This window comes from Sapajus apella, unplaced genomic scaffold (genome assembly GCF_009761245.1).
Source record: "Sapajus apella isolate SASKATOON/1434 unplaced genomic scaffold, GSC_monkey_1.0 scaffold74, whole genome shotgun sequence".
Taxonomy (NCBI): domain Eukaryota; kingdom Metazoa; phylum Chordata; class Mammalia; order Primates; family Cebidae; genus Sapajus; species Sapajus apella.
The window spans coordinates 3,368,806-3,385,684 of record NW_022437014.1 but is presented as its reverse complement, the minus strand read 5'-3'; the positions used below and the strand labels follow the sequence as shown (position 1 = coordinate 3,385,684).

The 16,879-nt window shown below is 36.1% G+C and overlaps 1 protein-coding gene across 7 annotated transcripts in view; it reads left to right on the top strand.

Moving 5' to 3' along the window:
• Positions 1–16,879, top strand: part of DDHD1 (DDHD domain containing 1) — a 110,765-nt gene that overhangs the window by 78,069 nt on the left and 15,817 nt on the right. For all 7 annotated transcript variants that reach the window (XM_032251094.1, XM_032251096.1, XM_032251095.1 and 4 more), the window contains 3 exons: positions 2,404–2,510; positions 13,471–13,733; positions 15,496–15,571. In XM_032251094.1, the coding sequence (XP_032106985.1) occupies positions 2,404–2,510; positions 13,471–13,733; positions 15,496–15,571 (446 nt within the window). The remainder of the gene's footprint in view (positions 1–2,403; positions 2,511–13,470; positions 13,734–15,495; positions 15,572–16,879) is intronic.

Below are 16,879 nucleotides of genomic sequence, written 5' to 3'. Positions count from 1 at the left end.
CCAGTGTGTAGTGCTCCCCTCCCTGTGTCCATGTGTTCTCATTATTCAACACCCACCTATGAGTGAGAACATGCGCTGTTTGATCTTCTGTTCTTGTGTCAGTTTGCTGAGAATGATGGTTTCCAGGTTCATCCATGTCCCTACAAAGGACTCAAACTCATCGTTTTTGATGGCTGCATAATATTCCATGGTGTATATGTGCCACATTTTCCCTGTCCAACCTATCATCGATGGGCATTTGGGTTGGTTCCAGGTCTTTGCTATTGTAAACTGTGCTGCAGTGAACATTCATGTGCACGTGTCCTTATAGTAGAACGATTTGTAATCCTTTGGATATATACCCAGTAATGGGATTGCTGGGTCAAATGGAATTTCTATTTCTAGGTCCTTGAGGAATCGCCACACCGTCTTCCACAATGGTTGAACTAATTTACACTCCCACCAACAGTGCAAAAGTGTTCCTATTTCTCCACATCCTCGCCAGCATCTGTTGTCTCCAGATTTTTTAATGATTGCCATTCTAACTGGCGTGAGATGGTATCCCAATGTAGTTTTGATTTGCATTTCTCTGATGACCAGTGATGATGAGCATTTTTTCATATGTTTGTTGGCCTCATATATGTCTTCTTTTGTAAAGTGTCTGTTCATATCCTTTGCCCACTTTTGAATGGGCTTGTTAGGTTTTTTTTTTTGTAAATCTGTTTTAGTTCTTTGTAAATTCTGGATATCAGCCCTTTGTCAGATGGGTAAACTGCAAAAATTTTTTCCCATTCTCTTGGTTGCCAATTTGCTCTAATGAGTGTTTCTTTTGCTGTGCAGAAGCTGTGGAGTTTGATTAGGTCCCATTTGTGGGTTTCTAAGATACTAGCAGTATTCTTAAACCAGATGGTATGAACATGTGTTTATGTATTATTTTTTAACCTGCCCATACAGAAATAAAAACCTCCATTTATATGTGTCTGTATTACACAGTAAAAACTTTTTTTGGAAATGCATTAAAATGATATTTGAAGTATTTTTACATCAGTGTGGTAGTCATACCTTCCACTTTTACAATTTAAAAATAGGTACAGTCTGTAAATATGTTGTACACCCACGAACAGCAACAGTATTTCCCTTTACTTCTTTGAAAAAAAAAAAAAAATGTAACCTTTGCTTGTCTTTCCCTTCCAGTTATTATTACATTGTATTAAAGCGGAGAAATAAGTAAAATAACCTAAGCCAATGCAGTGAAAAAGAATAAAAGTGTGTTTGACTAAAATCATAAGCCTTCTGCTCACCTTTTGCTTTCAAATCACAATATTCCAGGAATAGTGCTTTGCATTTCTATAATAAATAGAAAATTTTCTGTATCTCTAATAATTTTATTAGGTGTCTAATAGAATAATCTTCGCAAGGTAGAATTTCCATTGATTAGGCATAACTCATGGAAGGCTGTACTGGTTTGAAATGCAGTTTATGTAGCAGGGTTTTTTTCAGTAGAGTAAATTACACCACCTTTATCTTGTTTACTGAAGAGACCCATTGCTGATTTATTTGCCTTTGTGCATGTTTGTGACCTGACCGATCTTACCAATAGATTGCTCACTAAAGATAGTGCCAAGTGTAAGATAACTTTGTTTTACTGTGTTGCTGGTTGCCACCAGTGGCTCTAGGCAGTCTACATGGGTATCGCCAATCTGAAGGTGCATAGATCAAAAAAAGAGAGAGGCTGGGCACGTGGCTCACACCTGTAATCCCAGCACTTTGGGAGGCCTAGGCGGGCAGATCACTTGAGGTCAGGAGTTAGAGACCAGCCTAGCCAAGATGGTGAAACCCCCGCTCTCTACTAAAAATATAAAAATTAGCTGGGCATTGTGTTGCACACCTGTAATCCCAGTTACTCGGGAGGCTGATGCAGGAGAATTGCATGAGCCAATAAGCTGAGATCACACCACTACCCTCCAGCCTGGGGAACAGAATAAAATTCCATTGCAAAAAAAAAAAAAAAAAAAGAGAGAGAGAGAGATTGAGAGAGAAAGGAAACAGAAAAGGAGGCACGAAAAGACTTGGGATTGTGTTTTGACACTTGTTCTAAAATACATGGCCTGGTTTTGCTCTGGGTACCCCTGAACTTCATGCAAAAGCCAGTACATAGAAAAAAGGGTGAGGCTTTATAGATTTGATGATGACTTTCATCCTTCAATGTTTCTTTTCATGTCCTATTTTGTCTTTTATGGTTTTTTTCCTGCAGTATTTTACAGGAAGGGAAGGTCCATTAGAGCCAAAGCTGGTCTTGAATATTTAAATGTTAACTTAAATAGTTATATTTCAGACAGCATAATTTTCTTTGTTATTTTTTTCCTATAACAGAGACCTTCTATAAGCTTATTTGTCTTGTTTTTTGTTTGTTTATTTCTGTAGACACTGTTGATTCCATTACTCCTGACAAAGTACGAGGTTTAAGGGATATGTTGAACAGCAGTGCAATGGACATAATGTATTATACTAGTCCACTTTATAGAGATGAAGTAAGTATCATGATTATCTTGCTGTTGGGTATTTTTTAGTAATAGCTTACAAAATGTCCTGAATTTTAATGTTTTATGATTTTTTGAAAGCAAATGAGAAATTACAGGAATTTATTAATCTGTAAATTAGCCTATTTTTAATAATAAATTTGATAGTCTTCAAACGAGACATTGGGACCCTTAATAAAAGATAGTCTCAGGGGTCGGGGACTGGTCAGAAAATGGCTCTCTGAGAAATAACAGATTTCATAAATCTGATTAATTATATCTTTGATTGTCTTCACAAAAGAGTTTTATACATAAAATGTCCTTTAAATTTTTTGCATGTGATGGACTTTTATTGCCTCGCTTCTGTAATGGAATCGGACAGTTTTCAAATGGTATTTTTGCTGATGCCTCCCAAGAGTAACACTAAGGGTGAGAGGTGAAGGTTTATTCAAGAAGATGAGAGAATCTCCATCAAATGCATTTTGTCACTTTATTGATAAGAAGGAAAGGAATCCTGTTTAGTAGGAATAACTAACATTTGCTAATTGCCTAACATGTGTTAACTTGTTTAATTCTTATTTTAAAAAGCCCTGTGAAGTAGGTATGATTAGTATCCTCATTTGAAGGATGAGGAAGCTGATGCCAAGAGAGACTTGGAGGCTTGCTCATTGTGTCTCACTTAATAAGTGGCAAAGCCAGGATTTGAACCCAAGCAATATAGCTACAGAGCTTACACAGAGTTTACCACTCCCCTCCTCTGTGTTCACGATATAGCCAGTCTGTCTGTTATTTATTGGCCGATTATTTTGACTTTGCTGGGCCTTAAATCAGTAAATATTTAGTGAGTCTCTACTCTATACCAAACACCGGCTAACAGGGGGCCACTTTACTGTAAACTGTTACCCCTCATTAGCAGGGAGACAGGGAAAATCAGTTCAAGTGTTTGAAAGTAAGATTGGTTGCTTTGGTAACAATTATTTATCAAGAATCCAGGTAAGATTTGATAATATATATGTATACTGAATCAGCTGGTTGAAGATGTTTTGAAGTAAGAGTATTGTCTACATGTTTATTGAAAATTTGTTTATTGAGAACTTAGTATATATAAGATATTATACAAGGAGGAGGAGTCTCTGCCTTCAAGAAAGTTTAAAATATTACAGTACATAGGTCCACCTTCATGAAATGTGGTGTCTAAGGAAGAAAAAATCCATGAAAATGTTTGCAATTATTCTTTTTTTCCCTCTGAAAGAAGTCTTTAGGTTTATTGTTATAGTACTTAAGATAAATTACATTTCCATACTTCTTCATAATCATATATGGCCCCAATTTTTGTTCTAAAAACCATGCAGCAGAAATTATGTTTTGCAAATTTTATGTGAGCTCTACAGATAGACTATCTGATTCCAGTCCCACTGTAACACTTAATTTTTATGTGGCCTCTCTATCTGTGAAGTGGATATTCTAACAAGTAGCTACTTTATAGTGTTCTTGTAAAGATTAATTGAGGTAATACTTACATTAACATGTGGCCCTTGGCAGTCAAGAATTGCTGTTATTACAGGTATTATAATATCAAATCATTTTAGTTTCTGAATTCTCAGTAAAATTCTCCAATGCTTAAACAGATGTGTTGCTGCCTATAGATACCTCTGCTTTCATAAGAGAAAGAAGGGTTTGATGTTTTGGTCGGGAGCTTGCTTTCTTTTATCAAATTTTTTAATCTAAAAATATTCCTAACTAAGCTTTGAAAAACTAAGTCTGGAATGGAGCCTGACGGTAGGATTTAATGTATATGTTTACTGTATAAAGATCATAGATTTCTTAAGATTCCATAACCTATAACTATCTTTATAATAGACATGTAAAGTATTTCAGAGTTAACAGGTTTATTGTTTTATATGTATTAATTTATACATTTAATTTGCCAAATATTTTCTGAGCACATTTTGACACACTTTCATTTCTATAAGCTAGTAAAGAGACATAGATTTGGCAAAGGAAGTAACAGATGCTGTTGTTTGTATCTAATTTCTCCCCAATATTTTTATGTTCTTGAGGATGGAGAAAGGAAAAAACAGTTATATCCCATACCCCAATTCTATCTTTAGAAATTCAAGCAAGTAATAACAAGGTTCTAACCCAAAATAGTGTCAATAGGAATAAAGAGAAGAGATGGATTCAAAATATGATAGAATTAAGAGGTCTTGAAATGATTTGTTAAGAGTGATACTGGAAGGGAAGAGACAGATGATGCTCACAATTTCTCGCTTAGGCAATGATAGATGGTTCCAATATTAACTATAAACAGAGGAAGGGGAACCAGATTTTTGCAGGGGATCTTAGTATGTATAAGAGTAGAACATAGAGAAAATAATGAATTATAATTGTAAAGTGTTTTGCAGGTAAAATCATATGTACTTGTAAAATCGTGTTTATGATTTCCTTCTGGAGTTGTATAGCACAGACTATAATATTTAAAATGAAACTAGTGAGAGTGGAGGGAGGAGGATAGCAGAGAGCATGTTACCATACACATGCACATACGCATACGTGCATATATATGGTGGGTGGCAACCCTAAGAGGGCTCAAAGCTCTGGCCATTGGCTAATGATGACTGAGCAAATGGTCACTTTCTGTAATGTTCTTATATGTGGAAAGATAACTATCCTCATAAGGTAACTGAATAAAATAGATATTCAGTAGGAAGAGGGAACCAATGGCTGTGATAAATGGGACAGAAAGGGAACACCCAGTTCTTTGAATTAGTTTGTCTTTTGATCCAGATGAATTTCATCGGAGAGCACTGAGGACTTGTGACTGAGATTCATCAGCACACTTTAGCAGAGATTTTCAGATATCCCATCCCCAATTAGAATCATTTCATACTCATTAAAAATAACAGGAAAAATAAAACCCGGGTGGGGGTGGTGGGTACTGGAATTTGAGGGTATCATTGTAAATTCAGCAATTTCTAAATTATGCAGGTGTGTTGTAGGTATTACTTAAATATATAGGTGAATATGTATGTATACAGGCATACCTCAGAGTTCAGACCACTACAATAAAGTGAATGTCATAATAAAGCAAGTCATGCAAATTTTTTGGTTTCTCACTGCATATAAAATTATGGTCACACTATACTATAGTCTGTTAAGTGTGCAACAGCATTGTATATAAACAAATATATGTACCTTAATTTTAAAAGAGTTTATTGCTGTAAAATACACATAGACATGAAATGAGCACTTTGGAAAAATGGCACCAGTAGACTTACTCAACACACGGTTGCCACAAACCTTCAATTTGTAAAGAAAAGAAAAAAAATGCAGTGTCTGCAAAGTACAATAGAACAAGGTATGCCTGTTCATATGTATATTTCCTAAATTTGTTCACTGAAGTGGCCAAGAAGCAGACACCCTAGTTGAGCATACCTAGCATCCAGATCGTTTCTTCTAGTGCTATTATTTCATGCTAAGGAAAACCAGGGTTGCTCAGGAAAATGGCTGATTCTGGGGCTAGGACAACTTATGACAGAAGGTAGGAAGATGCTCAAGAGAATCATGGGGCAGGTCACAAGAACACAGGGCCAAATTAAAGAAGCAGCTCTCACTAGCCAAATCTGGAACAGTTTGAGCACCAAAATATTTAATTATTGTTACTTATTTAAGGAATTATTAGTACTTTTAATATGGAATTATATTAAGGATAATGTAATAAGGAATTATAAATCATTTAAAAAATTATTACAAGTTCATATTGACTATAAATAAACAAATAAATGGGGAGAAAGGAGGATCCTTGCTTACAGTAGAATGCCAAAGGCCTGATGGAGGGAGTCCTGGAGTTGGAAAGCCATTTTGCAGCTGTTATAATAGGATTAGGTAAGAGAAGATTGGACACATATCATTGATGGATACTAAATTGAAGGCAGTATTTTGATGAGGATCAGGATATTTACATGGTCATAAACTATATCCTGCTTTTACCTGGTCATAAAAAAATAAACATTATTCATTTGAGAAAGAGTGACAATAATTATATGCTGGAGAAATCAAGCAATACCTAAACTGGGTATTCCTGAGGAACAGATAGACATTATGTACCTCCAGATATGACACACACAGAGGTGGACACAACATCACTTATACAGTATACTGATAATGATGAAACATCAGACAAACACAAAACAAGTATGTTGTAATACAAAGTAGGGATGAGACTGTATTCTTTAAAAATATTATCCGGATGGGTGCAGTGGCTCATGCCTGTAATAATCCCAGCACTTTGAGAGGCCATGGTAAGAGGATCACTTGAGCCCTGGAGTTCTAGACGAGCCTGGGCAACATAGCCAGACCCTGTCTGTACCAAAAATAATTTTTTAAAAAATTAGCCAACTATGGTGGTTTATGCCTGTAGTCCCAGCTACTCAGAATGCTGAGGCCAGGGAGGATTGCTTGAGCCTGGGAGGTCGGGGCTGCAATGAGCTGTTCTCATGCCGCTGTACTCCAACCTGGGTGACAGAGTGAGACCCCCATCTCAAAACAATAAAACAAAAATCAGTATCATAAAGGCAGCGTGGCTGCAGAAAATGTTCCTGATTAAAGGATGCTAAAGAGAAATGTAACTAAATACAGTGTCTCATCTTAGACTGTATCCTGTACTGGACTGGGGAAACTGCAGTAAAAGATTTTATTAGATACACCGGCAGAATTGGAATGTGGATGGTAGATTAGATGAAATACTATATCAAAATAAATTTATAAAGTTGATTACTGTGATTATAGAAGAGAATATTCTTAGTTTTAGAAAATATACAATAAAGAATTTGGTGGGTAAAAAGACCCTGACATATATAATATATCCTTAAATGGTTCCCAAAAAAGGTGAGGGTCTATGTGTGTGTGTTTATTACAGAAACAGAACAAGCGATAAAGCAAATGGGATAAAATGCTAACAATAGGTAAACCTGGGTAAAGGTTGTATGAGTGATCTTTGTGCTATTTTTATTTTGCAACATTTTATACATTTGAAATTATTTTCAAATAAAAAGACACCAGGCATGGTGGCTCATGCTGGTAATCCTAGCACTTTGGGAGACTGAGGCAGGCAGATTACTTGAGGCTGGGAGTTAGAGACCAGCCTGGCCAACATGGCAAAACCCCATCTCTACTAAAAATAGAAAAATTAACCATGCATGGTGGCAGGCACCTGTAGTCCCAGCTACTCGGGAGGCCAAGGCAGGAGAATCTCTTGAACCCAGGAGACACAGGTTACAGTTAACTGAGGTCTTGTCCTTGCACTCCAGCCTAGGTGACAGTGTGAGACCCCATCTCAAAAAAAAACAAAAAGTTAAGAAAAAGAATAGTTTCCCAGATCTCACAGAGATTCTCATTCAGTGGTTCTGAGAAGGAGCCTGTGATTTTGTATTTTTAACATTTTCCCTACTTGATACCATCCCCGGAATTCTGGGAGAACACTGCTTAAGGGATTGTGAAGAACAAAAGGGGTGCTTCCTAAGTAAGAGGTGGGCAAACATTATTCCTTTATTTTATTTTTATTTTTTATTTATTTATTTATTTTTTTTTTTTGAGACAGCGTCTCTCTCTGTCACTGAGGCTGGAGTGTAGTGGTACAATTTCAGCTTACTGCAGCCTCCATCTCCTGGGTTTAAGTGATTCTTGTGTCTCAGCCTCCTCAGTAGCTGGGACTATGGGCACAGGCCAACACATTTGGCCAATTTTTGTATTTTTAGTAGAGATGGGGTTTCACCATGTTGCCCAGGCTGGTCTTGAACTCCTGACTTCAAGTGATCCTCCCACCTTGGCCTTCCAGAGTGCTGGGATTACAGGCATGAGCCACCACGCCTGACCTATTGCTATTTTTAAAAAAGAAAAGTTGATTCTGCAAATTAAAATCTATTAACATGAGATTGGTGTTGGGTAATAGTCTAGAATAAATTATTTAAAAGTATATGTTTCCTTAGGGAAGGAATGATTAAGAGTAAGTCACATGCCTGGTGAATGAACCTTGTTTGATTTATTTGAGGGGCATTTGAAAGAGCCTTTCCCCCCACCCCCAGGCTTCTTCTCTGAGCCTTTATAGTCAAATAGATGCAGATTCAAAATCTGCCACTTCTCTGTAATCTCAGCACTTTGAGAGGATGAGGCCGGCAGATCACTTGAGGTGAGGAATTTGAGACTAGCCTGACCAACATGGCGAAACCTTGTCTCTAAAAATACTAAACTTAGCTAGACATGGTGGCGTACGCGTACACCTGTAATCCTAGCTACTTGGGAGGCCGAGGCACAAGAATCACTTGAACCTGGGAGGAGGCAAGGTTGCAGTGAGCCAAGGTCATGTCACCGCACTCTGGCTTGTGTGATAGAGCAAGACTCCACCTCAAAAAAAAAAAAAAAAAAAAACTGTCATTTAACCAATTATGTGACCTTAGATCAAATTTCTCACTTTGTTAGCTTCCTCACTTATAAAATGGGATAAAATAGGTACTGATAAAATTTGTCATGAGGATTAAAGATGGAATGTTTATAAAGTTTCCAGTACAACTTGTGGTACTTAGACATTCAAGTTATGATTGATTCTGTGTATATTTGTATTTATGAATTGCGAGGACCATAATTTTTTTAATGTGTTATTCCGTTAAAAAGTAAAGATCAGTGGATAGAAAATATGGAAAGGAACATGTTTATTTATTGTAATGAACTTTGTAGTAACACAGCTGTCTCTAAAGACAGAAGTGGACACTTTAAAATGGAGATACGCACTAAGGTAGAGGCTGAGTAACCACTTCTCAGGGATGCTGCTGAAGGGACTCCTACCTTCACAGCAGTTTAAATTACATCATTGCTGAGGTCCCTTTTAACTCTCAGACATGCTCATGGGAGAACCCTAATTAATGATTTTCCTAATAATTTCTGAAAAGTCATGATAGGGGAAAAATGTGTGTATCAATCAGTACTTCTCAGATGACTTTCTGAGGACTAGTTTAAAAAATCAACCAAAAAATTAATCTTAGACTATCAAGAGATCATCAGAGAGCCTTTGGCCCTTTCTTCAACCTTAAAGTAACACAAGAAATCCAGCGATCTTGTATAAATCTGAATTCTCTTTTCAATAGCTTCTAGAAATAAAGAATTATAAAGAGAATTGTCCTAGCCATATCTTGACATTATTTGAATTATTTAATTAATATATATGACTAAAACTCTCTAAATTACATTTTCTCATTACAATTTCTTGAAGCAGAAAGAACAAAGGACTAACCATTCCTCAGCCATATTTTGTGTGTTTGGACTCACTCTTGAAACTGCCGGGTTTTTCCTCCTTACGTTCATTTCCTTTCTAAATGTTAGCTCTTGAGCAGTGGTTATGGGAATTAGAAATTATTTTAAACTTTTGAAAAGCTATCCAGTGTTTACTGTGTAAAACATTTGCTGACTTGATTAGATCATATTGTGGACCTAATAAATAATAAAATTAACATCACAGGGTGTATTGTTAATCTTGGCTGAGATGTCCCAAATGAATACATTTGGTCACAAAGGGATCCTAATTGGGAGAATATAATTGGATCTGAAAGGAGAAGAAAAAGGGGAAAAAAAATCTCCAATTAGAGTAAACTTGTTGGATGCAACGTCAATGTGAATTTATCCTTTGACTGATGAGTGGATGAGATATAGAAGCATTTAGAGGTAGTACAAAGCTATTTAAAAAGTTGGCTTTCAGAACCATAATATCTGACCACAGATGCCCCATATATATGCATAAGCAGTAGAAAAAGAAAATGCTACCAAATCCAGATATGCTCCAATAAGGAAATACAAAGGCCATTTCTAATCAAGTGTACAATTATTAAAACAGATAACATCATCAGCTCTTCAGAAACTGTCTATGCTATGCCTCATTCCATAGTGAAATATTTTAATATCAAATAGACTTTCTCTGCCTTAGATAATTTGCTCTTGTCTTTTTTATCCATATATGATTGCCAAACTAATGAAGTATTTAGTGTAGTGAGAGATGCTTTAAAAATTTGAATGTGAAATAGGTTAAAAGCTGGTAGTGTGATTTTCTTTTTTAAAAAAAACTTTAATATGGGAGTGGGCTGGTATTTTATAAAAACAAAAAGATTGGGTACTTTTGGTCAAAGTACTAAAGTGTTTATCTTTTAGTGCTTTGAGATTTATATGGTACAAGTCTTAAAATTAAGGTCTTGAAAAATAAAAACTATTAAGAACCGTTGCTTTTTTATTTTTATTTATTTATTTATTTATTTATTTTTATTTTTTATTTATTTATTTATTTTTTGAGACGGAGTTTCACTCATGTTACCCAGGCTGGAGTGCAATGGCGTGATCTCGGCTCACCGCAACCTCTGCCTCCTGGGTTCAGGCAATTCTCCTGCCTCAGCCTCCTGAGTAGCTGGGATTACAGGCACGCACCACCATGCCCAGCTAATGTTTTGTATTTTTAGTAGAGACGGGGTTTCACCATGTTGACCAGGGTAGTCTCGATCTCTTGACCTCGTGATCCACCCGCCTTGGCCTCCCAAAGTGCTGGGATTATAGGCTTGAGCCACCGCGCCCGGCCAGCTTTTTTATTTTTATGTATTTATTTTTTTTAATTTATTTATTTATTTTTGAGACGGCATCTCGCTCTGTCATCCAGGCTGGAGTGCGGTGGCGCAGTCTCGGCTCACTGCAACCTCCACCTCCCGGGTTGAAGCGATTTTCCTGCCTCATCTTTCTGAGTAGCTGGGATTACAGGCACGAGCCACAATGCCCAACTAATATTTTGTATTTTTAGTAGGGTTGGGGTTTCGCCATGTTGGCCAGGTTGGTCTCAAATGCCTCATCTTGTGATCCGCCTGCCTCCACCTCCGAAAGTGCTGGGATTACAGGCGTGAGCCACAGCACCCAGCTGAACTGTTGCTTTTAAAGGAAATTATTTTATCTAAGCATTAGCTTTCTCTGTACCTACTTTATGTAGATTGCAAATCCAGAAAATTATGAAATTTTAAAGATTGCTTGATATTCTTATCAAAGCCAAATCCAAAGCATAGTATTATAGTTCCCTTCAAACAGAGCCATGTAGTATTCTATTCCATGCTGCATATTTTTTAACCTATATTAACTGGAGTTTTACTTACAACCCATGTCTTAAAAGGTGTTTATATGCATTGCCATTAAATCACTAGTTTCTAAAGTGTGATCCTCAGGCCAGTAGCATCAGCATCATCTGGGAGCATAATGAAATGCAAATTCCCAGGCCACATCTCAGTACTTCTGGATCAAAAAGTCTGGGGTGGTCCCTAGAAATCTGTATTTAACAAGCCTTCCGGGTTATTCTGATGCATGCTGCAGACTGGAGAACCATTGCACTAAAGCACAGAATTCTGTCCTTCTTCCTGAGGAAAAAAAAAAAGTCTAATTAAAATAAACGTTTGCATTACTTCCTACAGAAAAGGCAGCTTATCATCCTTCCACATGTTGCATGCTTGCCTTATCCTTTTCTTTCTTCATCAGCTGAATGTATCTCATCAGACATGATAGTTTCAGAGCTTTAACTAGACCTCAGTATAGTAATACGGAGCTCCGAGATGTTAACAGAGAGACCATCATTCCTTTATTCATGTCACTGCTAACCCTGCCAATCATAAAGTACATAAAGAATGATTTTCAGGTTGTGTCATCGGATAAAGAATGTTCAATAAAAGCTGATAGTGTCTAGTTTTCTCAAGACATAGTAACAAGGTTGAAAACAGAAGCAACAAACAACCAATATTTGTATGTCAGAGTAGCAGCTGGCATATTAAGAAGTTCTGAAATGAGAAATTGAACATCCAGCAGGAAATTCATAATTGAATAGAAGTAAGCAATGGTAGGAAGAAGAGAAGACTGCCTTAACACTCAGGTCAGGTCCCAGGATGGGTTTTAGTAACAAAAGAACCTTATTCTTCTGACTTTATGGAGTATTTCAGTAGTACTTATTAAAGCTTAATTGCAAAGAAGGCAGTTTTAAAAAGAAATGTTACGAAAATACTCCCTATGTTATTAACCTCTAAACTTAAAATAGCCCTGCTTTCCAGACATAGAAAACAACTTTTTACTTTCATGTCTGCATTTTCAACTTAGCGGAAATTGGAACTATCCAGTAGATCAACTTTAGTTTATTCTTCAATCATACAGTGGCCTTTTATTACCTCTATCTAAATGCACAATAATTTATAATAGGTTAGTATACCTGTTATCATAAAACCATATAGTCATTTCTAAAATTTACTGACTAAAAACTACAAGGTACAAAAATTTAGAATTGCACATGGAAGTTAAAATGAAGAAATTTGCAGGGGTTTTTGAAAATCTTACTGGTATCTGCATAGAACTTTGGTGTTTTTTTTTTTTTTTTTTTTTTTTTTTAATCTGTGGAACTGCTGGCTTACACAGTTGATTTAAGGACTACAAAAGGATCTATGTAGGTAATATCTGCCTATATTCTTTTTTTTTTTTTTTTTTGGTGAGATAAACTCTTTCTTTGTCGTCAGAATGGAGTACAGTGGCGAAATCTCGGCTCACTGCAACCTCCGGCTCCCAGGTTTAAGTGATTCTCCTGCCTCAACCTCCCGAGTAGTTGGGACTACAGACATCCGCCACCACACTCAGCTAATTTGTGTATTTTTAGTAGAGATGGGGTTTCACCACGTTGGCCAGGATGGTCCTGATATCTTGACCTCATGATCCACATGCCTCAGCCTATCTGCCTATATTCTTAGTGATGATATGGATTATAATATTATGTATACCTTACTTTATTCCTGCAAGATTTTGAAAGATCTAAGTTAATAACCTAGGTATATTCAGTCAGTAATGCATGTTTTTCTACCTTAATATATTTGAGTTTAAAATAAGTCAGTGACAATCTAATATGATAATGTTTTCTTGTTTCAAACAGCTAGTTAAAGGCCTTCAGCAAGAGCTGAATCGATTATATTCCCTTTTCTGTTCTCGGAATCCAGACTTTGAAGAAAAAGGGGGTAAAGTCTCAATAGTGTCACATTCCTTGGGATGTGTAATTACTTATGACATAATGACTGGCTGGAATCCAGTTCGACTCTATGAACAGTTGCTGCAAAAGGAAGAAGAGTTGCCTGATGAACGATGGATAAGCTATGAAGAACGACATCTTCTTGATGAACTCTATATAACAAAACGACGGTAAAATATCCTAATCTTATGAAAAATCTTTTAAATTTCTTAGTGGAATTATTGGACCTTTTGGGAGAAAACTAAAAATTGCATGATAAAGAAACAATGCATGGTTCAGGATATAAAGATTACTACATAGCTTGCCTAATCAAACTAGAGACTTAATTTTCATAGTAATAAGATGCATTTTCCTACAGCATAAAATAAATTGTTTTGTTATTCTCCTTGTATTCCTTTCATCTTTTCTTCACAATTTGTTAGGAGTTAAATTTAATACTTATTCCAAGCTTAGTCACTGCATAGAATCCTTACTGAAAATGTTTACCAGTTTATAAATGTTTGTAGTTTTACTGACCTTTTGAGGTGGGTTTCTAACTTCGTTGTTATTCTGAAAATAATTTTTAAGTGCTTTTTCTGGCAAATACATTTTTTACATATGTTGTATATATAAACATAATTGTATGTGTTATGTAATTATAGATATTATAATTATTTAATCATTTATGGCCTTCCCGATACTATCTTTTAATTCTTTGCTACATTTCTACCTTCATCTCTAGTTACATGCCTTACTGTCTGTGTTCTTTTTATCCAGTTAATTCTAAGATGGCAATGAAAAATCACTCATTTTGATAATTTAGTATCATGTTAAAACAAATGTGCTAATTGACTAAAATTTTTATTTGTTTTGTTTTTGTCTTATAGATGTTAACTAAGGATTTTATTTAGAATCTTATTAAGTACTATAGGCTACATACATAAATATTATACTGTCAAAATAATTGATAGTTTTGAAATAATGTATTATGTTTGGCAAGCCTCAGAGCATCATCTTAGATGTATAAATCCAGTAAAACATAAAAAAATAAAAATAAGTAAGCAAGCAAATAGCATGGAAAATAACAGATTCTTTTTTTTTTTTTTTTTTGGGAGGTGGAGTCTTGCTCCATTGCCCAGGCTGGAGTGCAGTCGCACAATCTCGGCGCACTACAACTTCTGCCTTCTGGGTTCAAGTAATTTTCCTTTCTCCCACCTCCCCAGTAGCTGGGCTAACTGGCACGTGCCACCACACCTGGCTAATGTTTGTACTTTTAGTAGAGATGGTGTTTCACCATGTTGCCAGGCTGGTCTCAATCTCCTGACCTTAAGTTATCTGCCCACCTCAGCCCCCCAAAGTGCTGGGATTCCAGACATGAGCCACTGTACCTGGCCAACTATAGCTTTTAAAAAAAAAAAAAAAAACTTAATTCTATAGTTTACTACTAAATAGTTTACATAGTTAAGTAGCTAGGAGACATTGTAATGGAAAATGATGTTCATCAACAGAGAAGGGTTAAACTATGGTTCACCTGCATTTTGGACAGTCATAGTTGTTAAAAAATATTGGAGTAGGTCAGGAGGCAATGAAATGAAAAGATCTCTAAACTATTAAGTATAGAAAAGAGAGAGAGAACAGTATATATGGTATTAACCATCTGGTATAATTTTTTTTAAAGTGTGTATGTGCTTGTATATGCCTCACATTTTACTACCAAAAAAGCTATTAACAGCAGTTATCATGACAACTGGAGATACTTTAACTAATTGTTTCATAAATGTTTATACACTTTTTGTACTGTGGCAGAAACATTTATTAAACACTGTCAACCAGGATTAAGGTGAGAGATAATGGGCCATCATCTGCATCTTTATACTTTAGGAAACTAGCAAGCATCTAATATTTATGAAATTGTAAATACGTGTGTATATATAATTTCATACCCCTTCTTAGGCTGAAGGAAATAGAAGAACGGCTGCATGGATTGAAAGCATCATCTATGACACAAACACCTGCCTTAAAATTTAAGGTAAGGAAAGAGCAATGTGTTTTTAAACATTTATCTCAGTATTTATTTTAACATCATTTGAAATATGCCTTTAGGGTTCAAATGAAAGTTAATTATTCTATTTCAAAATAAATATACATTCATTTTTGTTTATTTTGAAAGAAATAAATCACTCTAGAGGCATTGTGTATAAAATTGGAGGCAAGGACAATGTTACAGTATAGTCCAGGGAACAGGAAATGAGGTGAAATGTTAGATTCTGTTAATGTGACTTATTGGATGTTGGGATGAGAAGGAAGGATAAATACGGAACCTCATTCATAAAGATGGTACATATGAGAGGTAGTAGTGTGGAGTTAGGTGGGAAAGGTATTAAGTTTTGTATATAATTCAGTGCTATTGACCACCCTGTTTTTCTTGAAGTCCTCTCCTCTGCTGGCTTCTATGATACTACTTTATCCTCTTTCTCTTTTTACTCTCCCTTCTATAGCTATATGTCCTTCACCTGCTAATTAAATGTAGACATTCATCATAATTCTATATAAACCCCTCCCTTATTCTGTGCTCCTAGGCAAGCCTACTTATTCACTTGGTTTTACATGTCACTTCTATGATGGCGACTCATAGATTTGGATGGTGACATATCCAATTCTATGCCTTGTGCTCTTAAATTCTCAGCTACATCTTACAGAAACCTCAAACTTACGATGCACAAAAAACAGGATTTTCCTAGAGTTCTCTGTTACAATGAATGGAGCCACTATCCTCCTAGTCAGCCAGACCCAAATCTTGTGAATTGTCTCTGACCCATTCTTCATCCCCACCCCCATTCAGTCATATTGATTCCAGCATATCCTCTCACATTTCCATTTCTGAATGGCACAGCTTGTCCTTCCCTATTTCAGATTTCCTCTTCCCTAAACTCTTTCAGTGGATTCCTAACTTGCCTCCAAGTTACCAGACTCTCAGTTTTCTAATTTACCCACACACTACCATCAGGTTTAACTCCTAAAATGTGACTGAAATCTTGTTCTCCTTCACTATCTGTAAGTCCAGCTTTCTTTGTCAGTCAGGGTTCAGAATATTGTCAATATTCTAAGCTACATTTTCCCCACACCAATTTTTCAGCCATAGTGGACTATTTTTATTCTCAAAAATAAACCAAGTTATTTCCTACCTTGGCTTTAAGTTCATTTGGTTCTATCAGTCTGGAACATTATTCTTTCCAGCCCCAAAATCCAGCCTCAACTGTAGAAACCCTTTATATCTTTTACTGGCCAATACAAATGCTACCTCCTCTGTAAAGGCTTCGGAGTTGGAATTATTTTT